Source organism: Schistocerca americana, chromosome 4, assembly GCF_021461395.2.
Source record: "Schistocerca americana isolate TAMUIC-IGC-003095 chromosome 4, iqSchAmer2.1, whole genome shotgun sequence".
Classification (NCBI taxonomy): Eukaryota; Metazoa; Arthropoda; class Insecta; order Orthoptera; family Acrididae; genus Schistocerca; species Schistocerca americana.
This window is the reverse complement of record NC_060122.1, coordinates 852,161,862-852,176,572: the sequence shown is the minus strand read 5'-3', so window position 1 is coordinate 852,176,572 and position 14,711 is coordinate 852,161,862. Positions and strand designations below refer to the sequence as shown.

The 14,711-nt window shown below is 41.6% G+C and overlaps 1 protein-coding gene across 2 annotated transcripts in view; it reads right to left on the bottom strand.

The window, feature by feature from the left end:
- Positions 1–370: 370 nt before the first annotated feature.
- LOC124612578 (probable glutamine--tRNA ligase) overlaps positions 371–14,711 on the bottom strand; it is a 30,222-nt gene continuing 15,881 nt past the window's right edge. For both annotated transcript variants that reach the window (XM_047140864.1, XM_047140862.1), the window contains exon 2: positions 371–5,290. In XM_047140864.1, the coding sequence (XP_046996820.1) occupies positions 2,911–5,244 (2,334 nt within the window). In that variant the 5' untranslated portion in view covers positions 5,245–5,290 and the 3' untranslated portion in view covers positions 371–2,910. The remainder of the gene's footprint in view (positions 5,291–14,711) is intronic.

The following is a 14,711-nucleotide window of genomic DNA, read 5'->3' as shown; positions in this document are numbered from 1 at the left end:
ATAGAAGTAAACTACTCTGAGAAAACCTACTTTACAAAGTTTCAAGAACCAGCTGTATATGACTGACGCTAGGAATTTACTAAAACCCCTATTATCACTCACATATGGCCCGTGAGGACAGGATTAAACCAATCACAGCATACACAGACACATTTAAACAATCATTCTTCCCACACACCATACATGAATGGAACATGAAGAAACCCTAATAGGTGATATAATGGGACATGCACTTCACAAAGGTTTGCAGTGTGTAGATGTAGATGAGGAAGGCCATTTGCAACAGGGTCTAGTACATCGGAGAATTTTATACATACACAATGCGGTCACACACCTTGAAGAATTTTGCTGACAAAGGAAAAACACTGAGTGCTGCTAAAAAATTTACAACAAACTTTAATCTTTCAAAGTGTGATTGTGTGTTTCTCTGTTCCTCTGTTAAGTATAAGACAAACAGTATACACTGAAAATGCAGCTCCTAACAAAAACATCATTTCCAAGGAAATCCATGAAACACGCCAAGGTCTTCAGTTTTCTCTTGCCAAGCAACAGTATGCTCTAACACAATTGCACAGTGCCAGCATTGACATTTCAGCAACTGTCATTTCAATTTTGCTGCTTTATTTTCCTAAACAGATACTCCTTTTGCCTTCCAAAGTGCAGAGGGTTTCATTCTTAAATTTTGTATGGCATGAAAATAAGAAGCAGCAGACTGGACTTAAGACATTCATAATATTGTTCAAACTGCAGAGGCATTCACACAACTCAGTATGGATCTTTTGTATTATCATAATCTGAGTCAAGCTAAAATGTAATAACAGTTTTCTCTCCTATGATGATTAGTGTTTTAGACAAAACATATTACTCACTATGATTCATCAGATATTTGTTTGCTGTCGAGTTTGTTGCCCCACGGAGCAAGACTGTTTCACAGAACTGTGATATAGTATTTGATTATATTCTCGAACTAAGTGCCTGCATTTGCCATCCTTAATAACAACTATAAGTGCTTTTTTATGCGAAGAAAAATTTAACATTGACTAGAAAATTCTACCACATAGAAAAACAAAGGCAGTTTTCTTTTACAATCTTTTAATTTCACATATTAAAAATATATTTCAGTATGTTAATTAGACAACAATTACAAATAAATTACATCACACTTCTGGGGCATTATAAATAATGATCATGGTTTTCTGGGAAACACACACACACACACACACACACACACACACACACACACACACACACACACACACACACAGAGAGAGAGAGAGAGAGAGAGATATATATAATTGATAAAATTTACCAAAAGCAAAGTATAAAACTGAATGCATGTCAAGTTTATATTATTTTAATTTTGCCTGATTTTTATTGCTTCATTCATAAGTGACACACCTACAAAAGTTATTGCATCCATAACTTTCCAGTTAATTTCAAGAATAATGGAATTTTAGTTTCTATAAAAACATTTTCACTCTTGACAAAAACCATACAAGAAATTGTTTATTTTATGTAATAATTGTTCTAAATAACAACCATTTTTTATTTAACAGACGAGAAGGTGCTTTTGCATAAAAATCCACTTTCATATACGATCAACAGATGACACACCCAGTCACTGGTGCTTAATTTCTCAAGCAGTTTATGCCACGAGGCAACCCAAATAAATATTTTTTATATTTCTACAAGGTATGAATTTGAACACACTTGTGAGTGAGTGTGTCGCCGTCGTCATCAGTAGCTGCTATGTCAATGCTAGTCTTTTATTACAAGTCATTTAAGAATTCATTTTCAGTGCTTTATTACTTGTTCTAAACATCACCTGCTCCATTATTTCAGTACGTATGTCAGACCACTTCATCAAAAATAATCAGTTCCAAGCCTGAGCGATTTTACTGTGCCCCAAAGGGTTGGCGCCATTGTTCAACAGCATTGCCAAGCTGATATGTGGACTAAGCCAAGTGACTGCAGCAGACCTGTGTTTGGATTGACTTTATGGTACGGAATGCAAGTTCTTCCGGGTGGAAGCAGTATGACAGATACGTGGGACTAAGTGAGTGCGAAACTGGTATGGTCTTGGGCGGATCTTCGGGAGCGTTTGTCAAGCATAACTGTTGTGTCCAGTGCCGTGTGCCATACTGCCGCAAGTTATACTGTAGTGGACTCAACATGCCTGCTGGAGGGGTTACGGCTGCAGCCTGTTTGAGGGGAGGGGAGGGGAGGGGAGGGGACGGGATAGGTGACTTATGAACTCTGGAGAAGCGGCGTGGAACCAAAAGAAAATTAAGTGGAACTGGTAGGTCAGTTAAAATATGCAACTGTAATTAATACAGAAGATCACAGAAAAGAAGGTAAGGGTGAATGATTTAAAGACCTTGAGATATGGAAAGGTAATAACAGATCAGGACCAATATGGATCACACGTCAAGGGTTTGCTGATCAATTTCATTCACCACAATTGGCTATCTTTTCTCCAGCTCCCATTTTTGGAGGAATTCACAACACCCATTGTGAAGTCCTCAAAAGGCAGCCACAGGACAAAGAAACTTACCTCCTCCTTTTCTGAAATCTTTCGGATTACAGGAAGTTTCTGGTTTTGTCTTAATTGATCTAACAATTCTGTTATGCTGGCTTTTCATTCTACCACTCTTCCATGGAGCTATACGTCAGCTCACCTCTCCTCAAACAGGCCACATCTCTAACCTCTCCAGCATGCATTCACAAAAATACATTCACACCAGTTATGCTTGACAGAGGCTCCACTCAAGGGTAAACACTCGCACATTCCACGTATCTGTCATACTGCTTCCACCCGAAAGACCTCCCACTCTGTACCGTACAGTCACTATTTCTTCTTCAACTGACTCTGCAAACACATCAAGATTATTGAATTTAGATGAATGGTACCTATGATTTATTAGCATCCTCCTTTAAACTAACAGTCCTATTAAAAACTAAAGAACCATCTTTTGTATCTGGGTCAACAGAAAAGAAACCCAATCTCTCAAACTGGAATTTGTCAAAAACTCTAGCTTTTGACACAGAAACATCTGCATATGCATTCAGTATCTTCAGCGAATCTTTGTTACAGTCCGATAGGAACCCTCCTGGCACCTCATTGGGGTCTTCTGGATTTTTATGTTTAAACAGCATGTCATACAAACGAACTTGCACAGGAATATGATGCGACACCCAATGAATAAACGCCTTCGGTTTAAATTCTGTCGAAGGTTGACACTGTACTTCCAATTCAGTTACATTGCCGACACTATTTTTAATGGCCCTTACCACAGAAATAACGTAACCGGCATGTCGCAGGCCGACCGGTTGAGAATTTGTCAGTCTTCTGTATCCTTTCTCGTCCTCTTCTCTGTAGTCACTTCTCTCAATAAACACTTCCTTATCAAATGGAACAAAATGGCTTCCTCGGTCTGGTTCACTGGGGAAATTGGGAACTGTAACTTGAGTACTCTCAGAATATGGAAAGTTGAGGATCTTCACTTTCAACGGTTCCAGAACTACCATAGCTCGTGGAGCAGTAGTATTTAAAGAATCTCTGACACATGCCTCGAGCATCTGAGGATCGACTACAGATGTCGCACCTGTAACTCCTACCTGAGCACAAAAATTGTTTATAGCTTCCGGTGGGAACCCTCGTCTTCTCAGTGCAGTTAAAGTAAAGAGACGTGGATCGTCCCAATCGTTTACAATACCCTCCTCAATTAGCTTTGCAATTTTACGTTTGGATACTACGGTGTAATTCAGATTCAAGCGTCCGTATTCCCACTGCACAGGGCAGTAAATGTCCAGCGCATTGCAAAGCCAGTAATACGAGGAACGGCGATTCTGAAATTCTTTTGTACATAAAGAATGAGTTATGTTTTCGATAGAGTCGCATAAACAGTGAGTGTAGTCGTATGTCGGATATATGCACCATTTGTCTCCTGTTCTATGGTGAGGCAAAAACTTAATTCTGTATGCGACTGGGTCTTGTTTCCCTTCTTCCAATGTCACTTTCATTCTAAGTGTCGCTTTGCCCTCATCTATTTTTCCTTTACGCATATCCTCAAACAGTTTAAGACTTTCTTCAACTGGCCGATTTCTCCACGGAGAAAGTGGGGCGTTAATGCCTTTGATCTCATCTGAACTCTGGTGACAAACATATGCTAAATCCTTTTTTATAAGTTCTATTGCCCACTTGTATAACTGATCAAAGTAATCGGACGAATGAGTAATCTGAAATGGCTTGTATCCTAGCCAGTTCACCATTTCTCTGATGCCCACAAAGAATTTCTCCTCTTCCTTTTCTGGATTTGTGTCGTCATATCGCAAGAAGCAAACACCCTCGTGAGCTGCAGCATAACCAAAATTAATGTTGATAGCTTTTGCGTGACCAATATGTAAAATTCCATTAGGCTCTGGTGGAAACCTTGTCCTCACTTGTCCACCGGTAACCTTCAGATGATCTTTGAGAATGTTGAAAGTGTTTGGTGTAATGACATAGCCTTCTGTTTTGTAATTTTCTCCAGGTTTGTGGAAATTTAATTTTTTCATAATATCTCCTATAGAAGCACTTTCAATTTCATTTTTTGCATCAGCAGTCTTCTCAATTTCTTTCATCTTCACCAAATTGCTTCCCTTTTTTGCGCTTTTAACTTTCTTATCTGATTTATTGTGGCTTAACAAGTCAGCTTCTGTTTTAGGGCCTAATAAATCTAAAATCTGAATGTCCACTTCATTTCTAAGTGCTTTTCCGTCAGCCCATTTTAAGCGTTTCCTCACCTCTTGCATAATAATTCCTAAATTGAACTGATACCTCTTTTCTAATAATTCATTTTTATGAGCAGCAATGATTTCTTCAACTGAATTTTCAATTTCTTCTGGAGTTACGACCACACCGACGCCACAGGCTTCTTCAAAGGAAGACAGGTTTAATTCATCTTTGAGATGAGACAGTAAATACTCTAATGCTGCATCAAGTCTCTCATTCGAATCAATTTTTCTGGAGTAAATGTAATTCACAATCATGGGTATATGGTGAGCAGTTTGTTTTTTAATTTTACTAGCTAGCTGGTAGAGGAGCATTTTACTTTCATCTGGTACACCACCCAATTTCTCTGCTTCATCAACTGCTTGTTTCAAGTTTTGCGTTATTGTTTCATTCTTTATTGTTTCCTTTGCTTTCTGCTCACTGAGCCCCAGAGATACAAAAGTTTCAATTAATTTATTTTGATCAATCATTCTTGATGTGAAATTGTTTACATGTGTCCCTCCTTATACCAGTCTCCTGAAACAAAAGAGAAATATACTATAAATTAAAATATACACATTACTACAACAGATGGCTACAGTATTTTTAATTTGAAAGCTGGATGATTAGGTATTGCTCTCTAATCTTCACAGATTTTCCACATAAAGAATAAAATTCCATTTAGGATGAGGCCAAAAAATGGTCAAGTCATATATTAATTTGTCTATAGAGAACAGTGAGGTCACGCGATATCATTTATCTATATAGGTCACACAAACACAACTTTACATGAAGCTACGTAAGGGCTTGTTCACAACAAAATTTATAACACGTTACTGTATAAACAGTATTTCAAGTTATTATGATAATGCATATCCATGCTAATAACAGATCTGTAACACTCGTAAATGTGTGTCTGTCTTTGAACATGCTTATCTCCAAAGCTACTACAGTTTTTGCAGGTAACTTGAATACAGCTTTGGGCAATGTATAGGCTTTACTTCATCAAACTGGGTAACAGAAAAAAGATATCCATACATATTATAAAAATTTATATACACTGCTGGCCACCGTAAATGCAACACTAAGAAAGACAAGAGGTAGCACAACAAAATTTATTTTGTAGATAACATGTTGACCAAGTATCAAATGATTACGTTTACAGACGTCTGTGACATGTGGTTCCTGCCAGAATCAGTAGCCAGAGTAGCCGCCATTGTTGGAGATCACCGCTGCCACACGTCTCGGCATTGAGTCAAAGAGACGTTGGATGTGTTCCTGGGGTACAGCAGCCCAAGCAGCTTCCACACGTTGCCAAAGACCATCTGGTGTGGCAGCTGGGGATGTAATCTGGGTCACTCGTTGAGCAACCATGGACCACATGTTTTCTATCGGCGAAAGATCCGGAGAGCGAGCCGGCCAGGGAAGCAATTCAATCTGGTTATTGACGAAGAACCTCTGGACAATGCGTGCCACGTGTGGTCGCGCATTATCCTGTTGAAATATGGCTGTGGCCGAGCCCTGAAGGTAAGGAAGGACAACTGGCTCCAGCACCTTGGATATGTAGCGCCGGCTATTTAAAGTACCGGCAATGCGTACTAGAGGCGTGCGAGAGTAATATCCAATACCGCCCCATACCATAATACCCGGTGCAAAACCAGTGCGGCGGTGCATAATGCAGCTGTCCAGCATCCTCTCTCCACGGTGTCTCCACACTCGAATCCGACGATCGTGGTCGACCACGTCGGTCCGTTGTACCCTCCTGCATCCAACGGTCACATATCCGCATTACAGTTGTTTGGTTTCGTCCAACACGACTAGCGATTTCTCTGTATGATAATCCACAATCTCGGTAAGCCACTATCCTTCCTCTGTCGAACTCGGATACTTGATCAAACGATGTTCGCTGTTGTCTACGAGGCATAACTGATCGTCTTGTGAAACAACCACAAGGTAAACACACGTGCCGAACGTACACTCGTCGAAATCGCCAAGCCTTAAATGGCACTATGAGGTGGCACCACAGGCGCGCGTGATGTGCGTCTGCGCTGAAATTCTAATCAGTTGCATATCTCATCACTGCAAACGCATGGTGTAAATTTCACTTGATTCGGATGCTTCCTTCAGGGTGTTGCATTTATGGTGGCCAGCAGTGTATGTTCCACATCTCCTCTGAAACCCCTGTGCTAATTTCAACCAAACTTAGTACAAACTTCGCTTGCTGTTAGGAAAAAGTCAACTGTAGGGGTAAGAACTACCTACCTATCAAAGGGGTGGGGGGGGGGGGGGGGAGGGTGAAAAAGAAGTGTAGGACAAGATACACAAATACCCATAATTTATTCATCCAGTATTTGAGAAAGAGAGCAATTGGTGACTTGCTACAAAGTTTACACGTAACTTCAAACCTACGAAACTTTTTCCTGCTGACACCCGCCACAAAATTTTGAAAGGGAAAGAAGTTAATCACTTACATTTTCAGTGTTCATGTAGTACAACTACCTGACATTTTTTTCATTACTAACTGTATTCATGACATTTTGCAGACGAATGTTCACATATATCACTGAATGTGATTGAAAAATTATGTCATTGTACTGTACCTGCAAAATCATGCCACTGTATGACACATACGATTTCGAACCCTGAGGAAGAACACAGCCTACTTTGGGAAGTTTGTAGTACACGATACTTATTGGCTTGAAGAATATTACGTGAATTAGGGGAAAAAATTTACTCTTTACTTTTGAATTTCATCATATTTGTGAAAATGTTTTTTTTGGGTTCATATGTGCTACATGAAACTTATCCAAGTAATGAATACAATCTTCAGTGTGTTTAATCTATACGTTCACACTACTTCAATAGCAGGGATGCATAGATGTGCACTCCTGGCCCTGCCCCTCTGTACACACTGCTCAGCACGTCATGCGCTGTGCTTACCCAAACAGGCAGACACACGAGGGCAGCTGATGTTATTGCACATACAGCAGCTTACTTGGTCACCATCACTCACCACAACAAAACTACTGATATGCGAGTAACGCCTAGTAATAAATAAATCTGGTTGCCAACCATCACCAGGGAGCAACATTCTACATCTACATCTACATCCATACTCCGCAAGCCACCCGACGGTGTGTGGCGGAGGGTACCTTGAGTACCTCTATCGGTTCTCCCTTCTATTCCAGTCTCGTATTGTTCGTGGAGAGAAGGATTGTCGGTATGCCTCTTTGTGGGCTCTAATCTCTCTGATTTTATCCTCATGGTCTCTTCGCGAGATATACGTACGAGGAAGCAATATACTGCTTGACTCCTCGGTGAAGGTATGTTCTCGAAACTTTGACAAAAGCCCGTACCGAGCTACTGAGCGCCTCTCTTGCAAAGTCTTCCACTGGAGTTTATCTATCATCTCCATAACGCTTTCGCGATTTCTAAATGATCCTGTAACGAAGCGCGCTGCTCTCCGTTGGATCTTCTCTATATCTTCTATCAACCCTATCTGGTACGGATCCCACACTGCTGAGCAGTATTCAAGCAGTGGGCGAACAAGCGTACTGTAACCTACTTCCTTTGTTTTCGGATTGCATTTCCTTAGGATTCTTCCAATGAATCTCAGTCTGGCATCTGCTTTACCGACGATCAACATTATATGATCATTCCATTTTAAATCACTCCTAATGCGTACTCCCAGATAATTTATGGTATTAACTGCTTCCAGTTGCTGACCTGCTATTTTGTAGCTAAATGATAAAGGATCTATCTTTCTGTGTATTCGCAGCACATTACACTTGTCTACATTGAGATTCAATTGCCATTCCTTGCACCATGCGTCAATTCGCTGCAGATCCTCCTGCATTTCAGTACAATTTTCCATTGTTACAACCTCTCGATACACCACAGCATCATCTGCAAAAAGCCTCAGTGAACTTCCGATGTCATCCACAAGGTCATTTATGTATATTGTGAATAGCAACGGTCCTATGACACTCCCCTGCGGCACACCTGAAATCACTCTTACTTCGGAAGACTTCTCTCCATTGAGAATGACATGCTGCGTCCTGTTATCTAGGAACTCCTCAATCCAATCACACAATTGGTCTGATAGTCCATATGCTCTTACTTTGCTCATTAAACGACTGTGGGGAACTGTATCGAACGTCTTGCGGAAGTCAAGAAACACGGCATCTACCTGTGAACCCGTGTCTATGGCCCTCTGAGTCTCGTGGACGAATAGCGCGAGCTGGATTTCACATGACCGTCTTTTTCGAAACACATGCTGATTCCTACAGAGTAGATTTCTAGTCTCCAGAAAAGTCATTATACTCGAACACAATACGTGTTCCAAAATTCTACAACTGATCGACGTTAGAGATATAGGTCTATAGTTCTGCACATCTGCTCGACGTCCCTTCTTGAAAACGGGGATGACCTGTGCCGTTTTCCAATCCTTTGGAACGCTACGCTCTTCTAGAGACCTACGGTACACCGCTGCAAGAAGGGGGGCAAGTTCCTTCGCGTACTCTGTGTAAAATTGAACTGGTATCCCATCAGGTCCAGAGGCCTTTCCTCTTTTGAGTGATTTTAATTGTTTCTCTATCCCTCTGTCGTCTATTTCGATATCTACCATTTTGTCATCTGTGCGACAATCTAGAGAAGGAACTACAGTGCAATCTTCCTCTGTGAAACAACTTTGGAAAAAGACATTTAGTATTTCGGCCTTTAGTCTGTCATCCTCTGTTTCAGTACCATTTTCGTCACAGAGTGTCTGGACATTTTGTTTTGATCCACCTACCGCTTTGACATAAGACCAAAATTTCTTAGGATTTTCTGCCAAGTCAGTACATAGAACTTTACTTTCGAATTCATTGAACGCCTCTCGCATAGCCCTCCTCACACTACATTTCGCTTCGCGTAATTTTTGTTTGTCTGCAAGGCTTTGGCTATGTTTATGTTTGCTGTGAAGTTCCCTTTCCTTCCGCAGCAGTTTTCTAACTCGGTTGTTGTACCACGGTGGCTCTTTTCCATCTCTTACGATCTTGCTTGGCACATACTCATCTAATGCATTATGTACGACGGTTTTGAACTTTGTCCACTGATCCTCAACACTATCTGTACTTGAGACAAAACTTTTGTGTTGAGCCAACAGGTACTCTGAATCTGCTTTTTGTCACTTTTTCTAAACAGAAAAATCTTCCTATCCTTTTTAATATTCCTATTTACGGCTGAAATCATCGATGCCGTAACCGCTTTATGATCGCTGATTCCCTGTTCTGCGTTAACTTTTTCAAATAGTTCGGGTCTGTTTGTCACCAGAAGGTCTAATATGTTATCGCCACGAGTCGGTTCTCTGTTTAACTGCTCAAGGTAGTTTTCAGATAAAGCACTTAAAAAAATTTCAATGGATTCTTTGTCCCTGCCACCCGTTATGAACGTCTGAGTCTCCCAGTCTATATCCGGCAAATTAAAATCTCCACCCAGAACTATAACATGGTGGGGAAATCAACTCGAAATATTTTCCAAATTATCCTTCAGGTGCTCAGCCACAACAGCTGCTGAGCCAGGGGGCCTATAGAGACATCCAATTACCATGTCTGAGCCTGCTTTAACCGTGACCTTCACCCAAATCATTTCACATTTCGGATCTCCGTCAATTTCCTTCGATACTATTGCACTTCTTATCGCTATAAACACACCTCCCCCTTCACTGTCCAGCCTGTCTCTGCGGTATACATTCCAATCTGAGTTTAGGATTTCATTACTATTTACGTCTGGTTTCAGCCAACTGTATGTCGCTAGTACTACATGGGCGTTGTGACTGTTTATTAATGAGAGCAGTTCAGGGACCTTTCTGTAGACGCTCCTGCAGTTTACTATTAGCACATTAATATTGTTATTCCCTGTTGCATTTTGCCTACTCCTACCTTGCTGCGTCTCAGGAGGCGTCTTGTCGGGCCTAGGGAGGGGATTCTCTAACCTAAAAAACCCCCATGTGCACTCCACATGTACTCCGCTACCCTTGTAGCCGCTTCCAGCGTGTAGTGCACGCCTGACCTATTCAGGGGGACCCTACATTTCTCCACCCGATAGCGGAGGTCGAGAAATTTGCACCTCAGATCTCCGCAGAATCGTCTGAGCCTCTGGTTTAAGCCTTCCACTCGGCTCCAAACCAGAGGACCGCGATCGGTTCTGGGAACGATACTACAAATAGTTAGCTCTGATTTCACCCCGCGAGCGAGGCTTTCCGCCTTCACCAATTCCGCCAACCGCCTGTACGAACTGAGGATGACCTCTGAACCCAGACGGCAGGAGTCATTGGTGCCGACATGAGCAACAATTTGCAGTCGGGTGCACCCAGTGCTCTCTATCGCCGCCGGTAGGGCCTCCTCCACATCTCGGATGAGACCCCCCGGCAAGCAGACAGAGTGAACACTGGCCTTCTTCCCCGACCTTCCCGCTATTTCCCTAAGGGGCTCCATCACCCGCCTAACGTTGGAGCTCCCAATAACTAATAAACCCCTCCCCCCGTGTGCCTGCTCGGACCTTGCTGAAGGAGCGGCCACATGTCCACTCACAGGCAGAGCGGGCGATGCCACACGGCCAGCCTCCACATTGACCCTCCGCCTCGTGCGCCACGAATGCCACTGAACCCGCCACTCCCCTTGGGGAGAGGGTGGCCCAACCGTGCCCAGTACACGCGAAGATGTCTCGACAGCAGGGACAGTGGGTGAAGCATGTAACACCTGGGGTGTACCTTGCGACGCACCAGACTCCCCACTGCCGCTACACTCCGAGGCAGCAGCCTGAAGACGGCTGACCGCGGCCATCAACACGCTCAGCTGTTCGCGAACAGTGGCCAGCTCCTCCTGCGTCCGTACACAGCAGTCACACATCCTATCCATCCTAAGGAATCAATTTACTGAAGAGAGTTAATCAACCTTTAACTAGACTGCTAATTCACTAAAGGCGGCTGTTTATTCACTAAACTGTGATTGCTAGGCACTTCTTGTAGAAAACAATGAAAATAGCACTACCTGTCTCTGGACTGTATTGCAAACAAACACTAGCACTACTGGCACTATGGTTGACTAAAGGGACTCTCTCTGACTGTATTCAAAACAAACACGAAATCTATGGAACTATTAATAGCACTCGACAATTAAAGCTTCCTAAAAGCAAATACACACGGAAGAAGAAGTGACAAGTAAGAAAAATACAGTTAATACTTAAATTAAGGTAGCTCGCTGCACAGCAGACGTGAAGCAGACGGCAGTTACGACGACACTGACTCTACTGGCACTATGGCTGACTAAAGGGACTCTGACTGTATTCGAAGAGCCCTTGAAACATTGGCAATGGAGATTCTACCATTTCCTCCACAAACAGTCTGAATGGCTGCTAAGCATTGCATCAGAGCCAAGAGGTACCATGAACATGCGAAACTTCAACCAATATCAAATCTTAAGCTCAGGACCTTGTGTGAATTTCTGATTTTTTAAGTGTGCCTATGTCAGTTGCTAAGTGGACAAATGTCAGACAAGAAATCCACAGGTTCAGCATTAAACTGTCAATAGGTCTTAGGATTTTGTCACTTACAACATATTTCACCTCGAGAAATAATTTGTATACGTGAAAAATATCGTGTTGCATTGTGGCTCAAATCCACATTAACCTGCTGGTTCCTAGGTAACTGGTTGGGTAAGTCACGTGAGAGATAGGATGATTAAAAGGGTTTACCACATCCAATAGGACCATGCCCACTGCAGTGTTCAAGCTGATCATCAGGTTGAGAACATAATTATCTTTATGTGACACGCATTATTCATTTGCAAAGAAATGACTGTCTGCTAGTCAGTTATCAATATCACAAAAATGAATTTTGTTTGCAGCAAGCTTTTACTGAATTTATTTAATGATGATGATAATAATAATAATAATAATAATAAAAACACCAAAAAACTGTAGGAAAATATCCAGCACACAGATTCACCAACAGAAACGGACTGAGATTTATTGAACTATGCCAACAAAATAATCTAAAAATAATGTCTACATCTTTCAGAAAAAAACCTAGAAAACAAAAGACCTGGAGGTCCCCCATACAAGAGACCGGCGAATATCAGTTTGACCACATTGCCATCTCCTATTTCATACAGAAAGAGATCCATGATGTCCAAGTCCGCAGAGGGGCGAACATTGACTCAGACCACTACTTAACACGCATTAAAGTGAAATTCACCCCAAAAAAATTCTATCCAAAGAAAACACACATGATGAAATTTGACACACGAACAATCAAAGAAACCAATCTGAAGAAGGAGTGGGAAAAGGAACCAGCTGACTCTTGGGAAAAATTTCGAACAAAAATTACAAAGAAGGCAAAAGAACTGATCCCATTGAAAAAGAACACAAAACACCCCTGGTGGGACTCTGGATGTGAAAAAGCGCTGGAAGAAAGAAAGAAAGCCTTTCTGAAGTATAACAGTAAAAAATCCCCAGAAAATCTAGATCACTTCCACAACACTAGAAGACAAGTGGCAAAAACAATCAGACAAGTCAAGAGGAAGTACCTCAAGGAACAGTGTGAGTCTATTGAAGAAAATTTCCGTAACTATAATGTACGACACTTCTATAAGACCTTTGCTGGGAGAATCAATGGATGCGGCTCACGAAATCTATGTTTCAGAAAACCAGACGGAAAACTAGCGCTCACAAAGTGGGAAAATTGTGAGGAGCTGGCAAGATACTTTTCCGGACTCCTCAATTGCCCTGAACCTTCTTCAAGATTCCCTCAAGAAACTTGCTATCTACACAAATCCAGAATCCCCACCACCTACATTAGAGGAGATCCAAAGACATATTCATAGACTGAAAAACGACAAGGCATCCGGAGAAGATAATATCACTGCAGAACTACTTAAAAATCTTGGACCAAATTCCCTCAAAGAACTCACTCAAATCATCACAGACATTTGGCAGACAGAAAAACTACCAGAAGATTGGAAATGCGCCCTAATTCATCCACTGCATAAAAAGGGAGACATGGCAGATATAAACAACTATCGAGGAATCTCCCTTCTCCAAGTCACTTATAAAATCCTCTCAGCTTGTCTTCTTCAACGAACACAAGAACAACTCGAACACAGTATTGGTGAATACCAAGCTGGCTTTCGCCCTCACCGATCCTGTGCAGAACAAATTTTCAATTTGAAGACAACACTAAAATACAAAGCAGTCAGAAACAGTCCGATCATTTGTTCCTTTGTTGATTTCGCAAAGGCTTATGATTCAATCGATAGGCAATCTCTCTTTATTATCCTTGAGGAGCTAGGACTCGATCCGAAAACCATAAACCTTATCAAAGAAACGCTCACAAACACAACTTCTAAGATAAAATTCCTGGGTGAAATATCAGAGCCCTTCCTGATCAAAACCGGCGTCAGACAAGGTGACGGCTTGTCTCCACTCCTCTTCAACCTTGTCTTAGACAAAGTCATCCGAGAATGGGAAAAAGAACTGAAGAATCAAAATTACTGGAAGCTTATACAACTAGGAAGATCTAAAGATGGTATTAAAATTTCATGCTTGGCATTTGCAGATGACGTGGCCATTCTAGCAGAAAACGAGACCACAGCAATTAAACAGATAGACATTCTCAAAGAATGCGCCGAAAAAGTTGGGCTACAAATTTCCTTCCAAAAAACCAAATTTATCTGCTCAAAATTTGAAACTCAAAAACTGACTACAAAATATGGACAAATTGAGAGAGTTCCATTCTTTAAATACTTAGGCGAGGTCCTAGAACCCACAGGGGGAGAGAAAACTGCACTAAAAGTTCGACTGCAAAAACTGAAAAGAGCATACTGGAAATCCCACAACATCTACAATAAAAAGTGTCTCTCCATTCACTCAAAAATACGACACTACAATACAGTAATCAAGCCCGAAGCACTATATGCCA